General features: G+C 43.0%; 1 protein-coding gene across 2 annotated transcripts in view; it reads right to left on the bottom strand.

The window, feature by feature from the left end:
* The window catches only part of RSF1 (remodeling and spacing factor 1), a 65,060-nt gene extending 52,203 nt beyond the window's left edge, over positions 1–12,857 (bottom strand). The window contains exon 1 of one of the 2 annotated variants that reach the window (XM_075491230.1): positions 12,607–12,857. In XM_075491230.1, coding sequence (XP_075347345.1) covers positions 12,607–12,805 — 199 coding nt within the window. In that variant the 5' untranslated portion in view covers positions 12,806–12,857. The remainder of the gene's footprint in view (positions 1–12,606) is intronic. The other variant, XM_075491231.1, reaches the window with a different exon arrangement.
* Between the last annotated feature and the right edge of the window lie 4 nt (positions 12,858–12,861).

Genomic DNA, 12,861 nt, shown 5'->3' with positions numbered 1-12,861 from the left:
CACAAGTCATTCTGCAACGCAGAACACACTTCCCCGTCAGTCGGAAGTAAGTAACTGCACATTTGTTCTGCTCTAAGGTAATGTCAGTTCATTAATTTATCAGCAGTGCATATGAAAATATAAAATATTTTAAAGAAACACCAGAGATCCAGAAAAAGATGCACCACATTTCAGAGACTTGGGCTAAACAGTCATAAGAGAGCAACGTTTCTAGCAGCTGACGAAGAGTCCCATGGAAGGCAGCAGACACACAGCTGGATGAAAGTAATTCTACAGATGAATTCACGATCACAAGCCTAAAATTTTACAAGTGTAATCCTATTAGCACAGAATTTGAGGCTTCTTTTAAATGGTTTCACAGCTTGTAGCAACTTTTCCTCCATTATTTCTTAAGAAACACAGGGAGCAAGTGAGAATAGAAATTTAAGAAGCAAAACTGTCCAAGACAACTGCCTGACAAAGTGCTAGTAGTACATAAAAACACAGTGTGGTTTTTGAGCAACTTTCTTAAGCTTAGCTCTAAAATAAAGACTTATTTAGACTTCAAGAAAAAGCAAACCACTTACGTCCTTATGAGAGTTGGTATTTGAATCTCATACAAAATGAGGATTCACAGAAGTTTCATTCCTTGAAACACCCAACTCTTAAGTACAAACTTCTTTGAGCAAACTCATGTTTTGACCTGCTGACACTGTGAAAGTATCTACCCCCGTTAATGTAATTCTTTTAATTGCAAGAAACGGTTATAACTTTGGGGCTGTTGCAGCTTCACAAGAGTAGCCAAGACTCTTAGCTTTGGGGTCGACATTACCTACTGGCTGCCTAGGCAGATTCCAAGCCACAGACCAGTTTGCCAGACTGGCAGCACCGTTTCCTCCGTAACTCAGGCTCAGTTGCCGCCAGCCACCTTTTACACAACTTTTAATATGAGCTAGAAAGAAAGATGAGGGTAACAGCCTAAAGGGACGATGAGTTTCTCGTTACCATTTGCATATTGCCATCACTCAAAACTCATGTTTGAGATACAAACCTTCCAACCTAAACAACCATGCGTAGATGCTATCAGGAACAGGGAAGAGCCTGGCAGCTGGCATCGCAGGCAGAAAGTGCCACAATATAACGCACACCAGAACCTTCGCACAGAACTGCCTTCCTGAAAATGCAACAGTATCCAAAAAACACAAAACCTGTGACATCGGAAGATCCTTCCCTTCCTGTACGGCACAAAACAGGTAGAAAGAAAGGAGAACAAATCTTGGCAGTAGAAAATGTGCTTATGCATAGCATTTGGAAAAGAAAATCATGAGCCACACTGCATACAACCCAGCATGAAGTTTGACAGTGACCACCATCTGCTGTTTCAGAACATGGGTAACGAAACCCCACAGCACACGTACGAAATGACCTGCCCCCAGGTTATCTTTAAATACTCTTTTTAGTTAGAGCTTGCTTTAACGTAGAAGCAAAACAAATTGAGGAATTCTACTTTAGTTTTACCACAGTGACCAAAAAAAAAAAAAAAAAAAAAAATCTCTTTTTCTACCCAGCTTCCTGTTGGTTAATCAGTTTAAGGTTTATGATGATGCTTTCCCTCTCAGCCAATGACCACTTTGGATGCTGACTCACGTTCAGAGGTTGACTGAGCTGCAACAGTTGAGTGATGCATTCCTTGATGTTCCTCTCACCCTCTGCCAAAGAAGGCTATTAGGGATGCACATAAAGCAAATCCACTCCTCAGCTAGTCCTAACTTAAAAATCGACAGCATGAACACAGACCACCGGCAACATCAGTTTGCATTAACATGTTGGGCTGTAGACTGCAATGGCTAAAAACATACTCCGTGGCTCACCTGATTCCTCCTGCACAAAGAATAATGTCAAAGAAAGGGCTGGGCACAAGAGTTACTATTTTGGTCATATCAGGTAAGGTTGCTGCGGAACACAGGTCAATCACTTTAATCAGTGACCTCTCTGAAAGACTTTGCATCTATACGTAAGTATCTGTCAAGCATGATGCATCTATCCATGCTTCAAAAGAACTATCCATGCTTTCAAAAGAAAACAGCAGAATATTTTTCTTTGGACAATACCTAACACAACTATCAGAACTATGAAATTACACTCTCATAAAGTTTATCAAAACCAGATGCAAAAGCCCCTTCCTTTTGATTCCCTAAATCTTTGTTAGACTCTTTAAAATGTGCTACTCACTCTGTTTTCCACTTCTGTACTCTAATACGAGTTTGTATATTTTTACCGTCTGTATTTCTAAACTTTTTCAGAAAGCCGAAGGAGCATCTAAGCCTGGCAAGGCAGTATGCTTTCACATTATTAGCATGTTCCAGTACATCATTTCCTAACACGTCAGTTTTATCGTATTTCATCGTTATTGCCAGAAAGGCAGCATAACGAGAATAAAGATATCACAAATTAGACTAATAATGACACCTTATGCAAAGAAGTTATTTAAGTTCTCAGCAATGTAATTTTAATCCTTGTATTGTAGCTGAGGGTTTTACACACCCATGTTTCCTAGGTTTTTTTCTTTTTAAGACTCTTCTCTGTCCATATGCTCTCCAAATCCACCTTGGACTTTCTAGCTTCCTTCTTTCTACTGCCAGCTACGAGTACACTCTCCTTCTGGACTTCACCAGGATTAGATTTCCACCTTCCAAACAGCTTCTGCTTGGCATAAAAACTTGGACATTTAGCCCTTACTCTTATCTTCACCATCCTACTGCCATTTGTCAGACAAACATTCGGAGACCTCTACTAGCTTTACAAGCACACTGCATCTAGCACACAGCGTTTTTTACTCCTTGACTTAAGGCTAGTCCTTCTGGTCTCCCTTCTGATAAAAGTTAGGTCTTCCAAAAGCCCCCTTGTTATCATATCAATTTTTCTTACTTGTTGCTAACCTTTCTTAACCTTCATGCAGATGTTATTTAGGAGGTCAGCTAATACTGTCTGCTACAGAATTTGTCTAAGTTTAAATCTGCATTTCAAGGGATAGTTTTGCCACTTACTGGAAGTATCTTTTGCAAAGCAGGGCATTCACATGGTCATGTCAGGCCAGCTTAAGCTAGGTCCCTTTCAACTACCACCTCCAGGCAATACTGAATGGTTTTGGGTGGGTTTTTTTGTCACTGCATCCTGCCACGCAGCTTTCCACCTTAGACGTTTTCTTGCAATGTATTGTTGATAATTACAAGAACGCCACACTGCAAGCTCTGGGATCAAACTAAAATTTCCACACTTCTATCATCCACTAATTAATATGGCTTTTGTGAACCGTCGCAGTTTGTTCTCAGGAGAAAACCATTATAATCCTGGTAGTCATTAATACTAAAAGGCAATGAATGCGCCCTGGCACTTATGCTACTAGATAGCTGTAGATGAGTTGGAAAATAGCCAGGGCAGTACCAGAGGGACACTGAGTGGAGTAGGAAATCAAGTGATTACTCGCACACAAACTTTAACAACCAACTTCATTCAGCATACCCCTGGTTCAGGACTTTGCCAACCAGCACTGACCCTTAGGATAGAAAAACAGTATAGCCTAAAACAACCAAAAAAGCTGCAGTGCTTCATGCTGATAACCACCGTTTTCTTGGAAAAGGGGATTTGCAAAGCTGGGACTGGTGAGGTACAACGTGCTTCTTATCTGTTCTTCACATATCAATCAAGCCTGGGAGTTCAAGGGTAAGCAGCGCTTTTCTCCAAGGTACTACAAGATCTAAATGATCATAATGGAAAGAAATCTAATACTAAAGCACAGCTGCTGAAACACAGGAATCTCTAGAAATAGGCCTTCCCTCACTGCGAGAAATGGTTTGTTTTCCCCAGACCATTACAGAAATCAACAGGGTCACAATTTCAACTGTAGTTCTGAGAAATTCTCTGCTGCTCGAGCTTTAAGAGCTTTGTTTGGCTCTTGGGGAAGAGAAATAACTGTATCAGGCTGACAGCAAACTGCATATATGAGAGACTGACAAATGCTAGAGGCTACTAAGAAATACTTTTTAATGCCAAAATGTTTGTCGAGCTTTGTAGAACAACTGAAGCAAAGGAAAGTTCATTGATTTGGGGAGAAGGCGGGAGAGGAGAAAGGGTAATGAAATAGAGTGGAAAGATCATCTTCGTGTTATGAACAGCCACAGACCTTGCTATTCCACAGCTGGAACAAACTACACTCTTACTGCAAGGCTGGAGAAAACAAAAACATATACACACCTTTGTATGAGTTTTATTATTTCTCAATTATTTTAACATTTGGAACCAACCAGATTATTTTATTGAACCCCACAGCCAAAGCCATCGATGCATCATTGTGCCCCAGCACTGGGGCCCAAGCGGGGAGCGATGAAGAGAGCCTGCGGCGCAAGGGGAGGCTCTCCCCACTGCTGCTCTCCAGGCAGGCAGCCCGGCAAGCTTCCCTGCCACGGGATGGGTGAGCTCTGCAGTGCACCGGTGCAGACCCTCTGCATCAGGAGATACTACTGGAATGCTTCAGCTCTCTCCCCAGCTGCACACCTGCATTTCCTCCCAGAGGAGCACAGCAGAGGTCAGCCTGTGAGGATACCAGAGGACACCTGGCCCAACTATGGGAGATATGCATGAAGTCCTGAGTATCTCCATCAACTCCAACAGCCGTAAACCTGGAGGAACACAGTTGTACCGCTAAGAGATGTTGTATGGCCCAGAGCGAGATCTTGACGTTAAAATGGATACTTTCAAAGAACTGCAAGGCAACTGGCTTTGAGGCAGCAGTGAGCACATAGTCACAATATTCTTCAGCAGGATATTTATTCATCATCTTCCCATCATCTGCCCCTTCTTGCCAGATCAGTCCTTCAGTAGCTCCTGTCCTCTCCTTCACCCCACACAAGGTCAGTCTTTCTGTCATTGTCTTCTGCCTCCAGTAGGATAATATTACCAAGTCACTAAGTAGGTTCTCTCCCCTGCCCCCACCCCCAAATCTACCAGGTTTCTGCCTGAGGGATACAGTCCATCAGCTACTGAAGAGCACAGAACCACCACAAATAGTTATTCTGTTTTAATCTTCATATCAACAGTACTATGAGTTTTCCAGAAGTTCCCATGAGCTTCTCAGTTTAGTACAGGCCATAAACAAGCTAATCTAAATGTCAGCTTTGGGATGGGCTCAGAATTGCGTGTACCAGGCAGTGGGCACTAATAATTGCACACGTGTATCTGAACTGTTCTGACATGAGACAACACTAGCTTGAAGTAATCCCAAACAAGAGAAAAAAGTTGCATTCATGGTAGGTGTAGAACACTTAGGAAGCCCCTGAGCTACAAACATGGATGCAGGGAGAGTATTCTGAGAAACTCTTACAGCTTCTGCAGACCTCTGAAGTTGGCCAGGGCCAAGGACAAGGTACAGCACTGATGGATTGCTGGACAAAACATAACTTCCAGCTTATATGTGATGATGGTGTCATGATGGTGTCACACACAACTCACTTTGATGGTTATAAAGTTCTCTGATACAGATATACCACAATACAGCTTCTTTCAGTAAACATCATCTTGCACTGGCCAGAAAAATTTCCACCGGCATTCCCGGATCTTACACACTTGTCCTGAAACAAGCCTTAAGACTGTGAGTCGGAAGTAATGTCAGAAGTTTTTCCTCCAGTTCTGTACCATCCAAAGCGTGCTGGAATTCAACAAAGCCCCCTACCAGAAGCGTACCACCCTTCCTCGATGGAGGCACATGGTCCAACAGAACCTGCATAATCCCTAGGAGGGCTGTGGAGGGCTCAGATATCCTGCCACAGCTCATCTGTGCCTAGAGAGTAGCATCCCAAGTTCCTTTTTTCCATTCCACATGGAATTCTATCATATCTTTCAGATGGGTAGTGTTACTGGAAGGAGACCGAACTGCTCGTCTGCCCAGAAGTACAGTCTTTTCCTGTCTTCTGTGTAGGATCATAAAATGATGTGGAGTCTAGCTAAAACCAGCATTGCCAGCCTAAATATGAGAGCACACTCAGGTGAGCCGACACGCCAGCTCAATGCACATAAAGATATAAGGTCTCACCACGGAAAAACTAACAAAATAGGAATAGTTAAAACAAAGATATGCATCCATACTCTATTATGAGATAATTAATGCCAAGGTAAACTTAATTCACTTCTTAAATGAATAACTGAAAAGCACATGCAGATAAGGCATGCTGACCTTAAAGTCCTATTAATCTAAAGTGACTGAAGTGTGGACAAGAGCAGTTTATTCTGCATTAGAGACTTATTTGCCATGAAGTCGGTACAAGAATGATTACCCCTGCTACTTACTTTCTCAGAATTTAACCCTGTTATGCTGTTTGAGAATTTCAGCTCCAAGCCACTGGAGTCTACCTTCAACAAATCAGTTAATTTGACGGCTAAAAACATGAAAGGCGTAGAACTTCCATCATACTCAAAGATGAAACAAGCACAGAAGTAATACACCATGTTCTAAGGTTTACTAGACCCGCTTTTGTTCTCCGATAGTTTGTTACTGAGTTAAAAATACTGCATTTTACTAACAGGTGGTGGATTAATGGCTTTGGCATAAATGTTTTGGTTCAGTCCCTAGGTGCAGCAGGAAAGCAATGATCTACTTATACTCCACCTATACACAAACAAGTTCAGCCTGCATTCAGGTAATAGCTACTTGACTGATTCAGAAGAGCAGTTAGATTTCTTACTCAAAGGAAAGGGTGTGATAAGATACGAACACTCAGACTGCAGAGCAGATGAAAAGTGTTCCCTCTGACTAGCTGATACAGCTTTACGGCAAAAGCAAGTTTGTAATATCGATATATCCATGTGCTTAATATGTTTAATGAAGAAGATTCAGCCATAGTGTGTGAATAAACTCCACCCACACCCAGCACTACAGACACTACCAACATGAGATGTCAGAAGTTGTTCGTTTACATGAGGACACCACATGAATTAATCTTTCTACACTGAAACCACTTAATAAATCTCAAGCACAGCATCAATTATTAAATTTTAAGTGAAATAGTGTTTGACAATACTTCCATATCACATTTATCGCCTAGTTTTCATACTAACCAATCTACTGTGGATATTACATGTTACTTGTTATTACACAGATATTACATGTTATCATGACTTTACCCAAGAGTCACATCAACCCCCATACCTCTGATCAACAGTACACAAACATGCTTGATATCAAACATTAAATACAAGAAAAATCAATCACATTAACAGAACACTGTGCTTCATTACCCTCTTCATTAGGAACAGACCTAATCTTGAGCTTGAAAGTCTGTCAAACACCTTGTCATTAGATACGGTTGGCTTTTGCTTGCTATATTAAACAGCTACAGAGCTTCAGGTATGTTTCTCCCATACAGATATTCAACAGCAGTTTAAGTCAACATTAATTGTTAATTTCTTCAGAGAATGGTAAGAACCCTTAAGCTTAATGCTGTAAAGCTTTCCAGAGATACTGGAATGACAATAAAGAAACCTGACATAACCCACTGAAACAAATGACTTCAGCATCCAAATTCATTTGAAAAGAGAAAAGATGTTAGGTGTCTAGAAGATTTAGAAAATATACAGCAGCCTGTAAAACATAACTTACTGCTTTGGAGCATGGTAACTCCAAAGACTATATATTTTTTCAGTTCTACAATGTAGTATCAGGTATTCTCCACTGAAAAAAGTTAAAGAAATTATAAATGGCTTCACAGATTTTCCACAAGCTACCTGCTGTTAACCTCAGTTTTCATTACAAAGACAGAAAAGGGGAAGGAGAGAAAAGATTTACAAAAACGGGCCTGCTACCAGGCATCTGCATCTCATGATGTCTTTCTTTACACCTCTTAAACCCGAGCCAACATGGGAAGAGTGTTTTTATTACCGAACTCCAAACACACGCAACACCTTCGTGCTGTAATTAAGTGACAAACTTCTAGGCTGGGTCAATCTGTCAGGGTGATTGTCAAGAGTCACAAGAGATAAAGAAGTCTGAGATGCAGTGAGGATACAGGAGAGTGCCTCAGACTGGAAATCCACACACCAAAACACACTTGCTGTTTTCAAGACCGCCTTTAGCATGATCGTTACCAGCAAGATTTTGATGCAAGTCCGCTATTTTGCTACAAGAATATGCAAAGCCTGCATACTTGTTACCATTTCAATCAAGAACAAATCGAACCCCATACTGCTAAGAAAAGCCTGCAAAAATTGATGAGCTAACACAGCCTAACAGACTTCGGAAGATGCTATTCACCTCTGGGAGAGGTTCTCCCATTCACACACGAGGGAACCTGGCAAACCAGCAAGAGTTTTGCGTAGCCATGTGTAAAATTAGATCTCTGTTGTGCAAGCTAACATTCTACTAATATTTTCATTCACAAGAGACCAAGTGCTTAATTAACATTTATACCGATTCTCAAGCTATTTACCGACACAAAGGAGGTGGTGATTCGATATCATGGTTCCTTAAACACAGCCCTAAATACAGATATAGTTCTTGCTCCCCTCTATCACATACACTTAATATTTAAATTTGCAACTGCTCTTCTATAGCAAGTAAAACTCCTAGTAAAAAAAGGCAGCTTATATTTGTTAGAACAAGGAGAACAAGTATTGGTTTCCTGTGATGATTTGCTCCAGTTTGCACAGTTTTGCCTTTGGAAGCAAGCAGAAGCAAAAGAGATATGGTACGGCGGCAGACTGTAGGATGTTCTGTATTGTTACCTTACTTTTGCATCTAAAAGTACAGTCATACGGGGGTAGTGACATCTCCCAGCCCTCAGAAGTTCCAGTTAAAATCATATATTGGGTCGGTTTTTAACAAATCCTACAAGAAATTATTTACTTTGAGACATATCAGCTAGCAAATGTGAGTTAACACTGTCACCATCTTGAGAGACACTCGACTTCATTCTTTCCAAAGAAGTTTTAAGATTCTCATAATTGCAACCCAAGTCACAACATTGGTTATCCTTGCTTTATGTACATTCTCAAAGGGAAGATAATTATTCTTCATAAAATAAAATCTTCACCAGATAACCATAGGTCTCATGACTTTGTTTGAATAGTTGCAACTTTCAGTTGAAACACCGGCAGGAAAAGTTAAGCTATTTTATTGTACAGCCTTCCTAAGAAGCAATTTCCACAGCTACCAGTTTATCGCACCATTCAATAGCGACAGGCAAAATCAACGCCACACATTCTTATTTTCCTATTCAAGCACGATTTACGTTACCCACCAAATCCCAAAGAACATTTTAAATTGGTTTGCACATTTTAAGACAAGACCATACCTGTGTACACACAGTTAAAACACCTAACCCACTACTAATACAGGTTAATTTGGTATCTAAGCTAGTCAGACTACTAAGGAAAACTATTTGTACTCGAGCACTAACATCGTTAGTATTTGTCTTGAATTTTTCATGCAGGAGAGGTAATACAGCAAAGTGCAAGTGCTGTCTGAGCATTAACAAAAATCTCAATCCCTCTAAGAAATATTTGATAACTTCCCAGCTGTCAACATCTGCTCAGCATCCATGCAGCATCCCTTCCTATAAGGGAAGGTAATACCATGTTTCCTTAATAATGAGTAAGCTCTTTGTTCTAATTACTAACAGGAAAGAAAATATGACTATTATACAACTACTGAACAACATTCAAACATGAGCTCCTAGTTCTCCTTGAGGCTCTCAATATAAAAGAAAATAACTTCTACTGGCATCTTCCAAGAGTAACTCTTCAGACAAGACACTATAGGCCATGTTTTAAAAACAACAAAACAAAACACCAAAGCCACTTTAGAAACTGCGGGACATCAAAACAGTGTTAAAGGTAATCAACAAAACCCCCAAACTATTGATTTCCTTCCTTGATTCCAAAATGAATATGGAGAGGGGTTCCAAATAGCCGTTATCTGGCAGTTGAGATTTCAGACTTGGTCCAGATTCTAAGAAGTTCAGAAAAAAAAACACTTTGATGTTTTGTAGCTATTTGCTTAGATTTTGTTATTTATTACTGCCAATGCAAATCCACTTGGCAAGCAATGCTGGTATCAAAAGTGAAACTAACTATATAACTGAAATCAAAATCCCTTTTGCTATCCAAGGAAATCTACATAGAGTTGGTAAATATCAGATGCTCAGAAAAAAAGGACCACTTCCATTTTCAATCGATGTTTAGCAACTTTATGACTTGTACCCTTAAAAACTACACTTTGGGAACCCATTGAAGTAAAAATCACGCAGAGAAATCTAGTCACTACAACCATTTTTCCAAAAGTGTAAAATATACTAGGTAACAGCTACCAGCGCCACAAACCAAGCCCAACGAGTTGGTTGTATAAAAGGAAAAGAAAACCCCTGTCACCCAAGTTATCACACAAAGCGTCAAGAATCACCCAAGTTTGTTCTTCACACCTCCACACTTTCTTTCTTAGAGATGAGATAATGCAAGCAAATACATCACCTACACCAGACACAAGCAAAAAAAAGTAATTTAGAAATTACATTTTCAGAAGCTAAAACTGCTCCCATTTGGGGGGACTGTTCTAAAGCAGTGAGAATAACTCATCCCTTGCCAAACAGGAAGGGCAATACAGAGAAAAGTTTAAAAATTTGGCAAGTATCAAATCAACCCATAATGCAAACTCCATAATGCAAGTCATGTGAAAGCGTTTTAGTAAAGTGTTATGCAGTAATCGTCATCCTATTGATAAACCCCTTCCCAGTCATGCAATTAAAGTAATCAGTAATTATTTTTTTTTATCAAATGCATATACTTAAAGCACAGGTCACTATCTCATCCTTTCATTTTAATTTATTCTGCAGTGCACACAAGAAAATTACTCTTACACACCCACTTACATTGTGTCACACAGTAAAGGCATTAGTTTTTGTTACAGATATCACTTTAAAAGGAGTATTTTCTTTAAAAATTCAAACATTTAAGTGTGTTGGTGGTTTTTATGAATAAGTTTTGCAAGAGTTTAACAAAACAACGCTTTTTCTAATAAGTCCCTTATATAAGATAAGAGGTACAGGAGTGCCGGGGAATTGACTATAAATGCCTATTTTCATGAAAGTTAACCCTGTTTTTAGAAGTTAGCGGATCTCATCTGCCTATCTCATATTGATTAGGCACTGGACAACATGAGGAGACAGTACATTAATCTTATCTCAATATATTTCAGCAGTGGCTGTCATGAACTCACAGATAAAACATCTGCACTTCGCAAAAAGCAACTTCCTTTATATGAGGAAGTACCTACACGCCAATTTAATCACACACCCCCCCCAGACAGTGTGGGTTTGGTGGGGAGGGAGGTGAGAGTGAGTGCCTTTGGGGGGAAAAGCAGGGGCTGTTGGACCAAAAGCAGCCCTGAGCTGGGCTTCTCCAGCAGCAGGAAGTTTCTATGGGGCCTTGCCGAGCATGCGCCGTGAGCTCCACGGTCTCCCTATGTGGCAAGAGTGCAGAGGCAACAACCAAACCAATAATAGAGACAAGAGACCAAGAGCAACAAGCACCTTCCCCTCTATATTCCTACTGCCGCCTCCACACAGCCCTCCCCAGACTGCTCTCTTGGCCCGGGCCCTCCCACATCCATTGCACCGAGCAGGAATTAGAGAGTCTGGCAAGCAAATCTGCTAGTGGGGAGAGAGGAGAGGAGAGAGGAGGAGCAGCTTGAGAGAAAACAGCGGAGTGCATAACCCATCCCTCCAGCTCGCACAGCTCAGGTGGCGGTGGGGAAGGAGCAAGCAGCCAGCTTATTCTCTTCCCCCCCCCCCCCCCAACTATAAGAGGGGACGAGGCGGAGGAGGAGAGAGGGATGTAGATGGCACACAATGGCTGTCTGTGTTTGTGGGGAGGAGATGGCCTACAACAGCAGCCGTGGGGAGGGCTCAGGGCTTCTCTGTGCCGCCCCCCCCCCCATTCCTCACCCCACATACACAGAGAGGAAAGGAGGGGGGGGTGAAAGAGGGTCAGGACGTTGCCGTGTGTGTGCTCCCTTCTTCTTTCAGGGGAAAAGTAAAAACGGACACGTACATGGGGGGGGGGGCAGCGAAGCGACCCCCCAGCTGGGGGGAGAGGAGGAGATGGAAGAGACCCACTGCCAGCCCCAGGCTGAACAAAAATAGTTATTTCTGCTTATCCCCCATTCTGCAGAAGTCCCACCCGCACAGAGCTCGGGAGCAAACCCAGAGAAACAGGGCGGGCGGGGGGGGGGGGGGAGTATCACAGCCAGCACTGAGGGGGGGAGGACGGGGGGGGGAGGTCGGTCCCCCACCTCCTTCCCGTGCTCCACTGTAGGGGGAGGCATCTCCAACCCCCACACACACAAACAGCTGCTCCCCCCTAAAAAAAGAAGGGCCGTGCTGAGGGGGGAGAGGGCTCCCCTCCCCCGGAGCGCCGCTCCGGGAATCCCAGGCCCCTCCTCTCCCTCACCGCGCTCCACCCCCGGGGCCGGGAGGAGGCGGGGGGGGAAGAGCCCCGGTCCCCCCTCCGCCCCCCGCACCGCGGCCCCCCTCAGCCGGCCGCAGAGGGGAAAGGGGAGGGGGGGGAGGTATCCGGGCCGCTCACCCTGGTCTCCGGGCTCCTGCGGCGGCTGCAGGACGCGCTCCAGCTCGGGGAAGGGCAGCTCGGGCAGGTCCAGCAAGGCCCCGTAGCGCTCGAGGAATGAGCAGACGACGGCGAAGTTAGGCCAGGAGCCCGGGCAGCACGGGCCTGCCGGAGGAGGGGGAGGCGGAGATGGAGCCGGAGGAGCCGCCGCCGCCGCCATCTTGGACCTGAGGATGGAGAAGGAGCTGGGGAGGGGGGAGGGGGCGGGGGGAGGGA

The sequence above is a fragment of the Mycteria americana genome, chromosome 1 (genome assembly GCF_035582795.1).
Source record: "Mycteria americana isolate JAX WOST 10 ecotype Jacksonville Zoo and Gardens chromosome 1, USCA_MyAme_1.0, whole genome shotgun sequence".
NCBI lineage: Eukaryota > Metazoa > Chordata > Aves > Ciconiiformes > Ciconiidae > Mycteria > Mycteria americana.
This window is presented reverse-complemented; position numbering and strand designations above follow the sequence as displayed.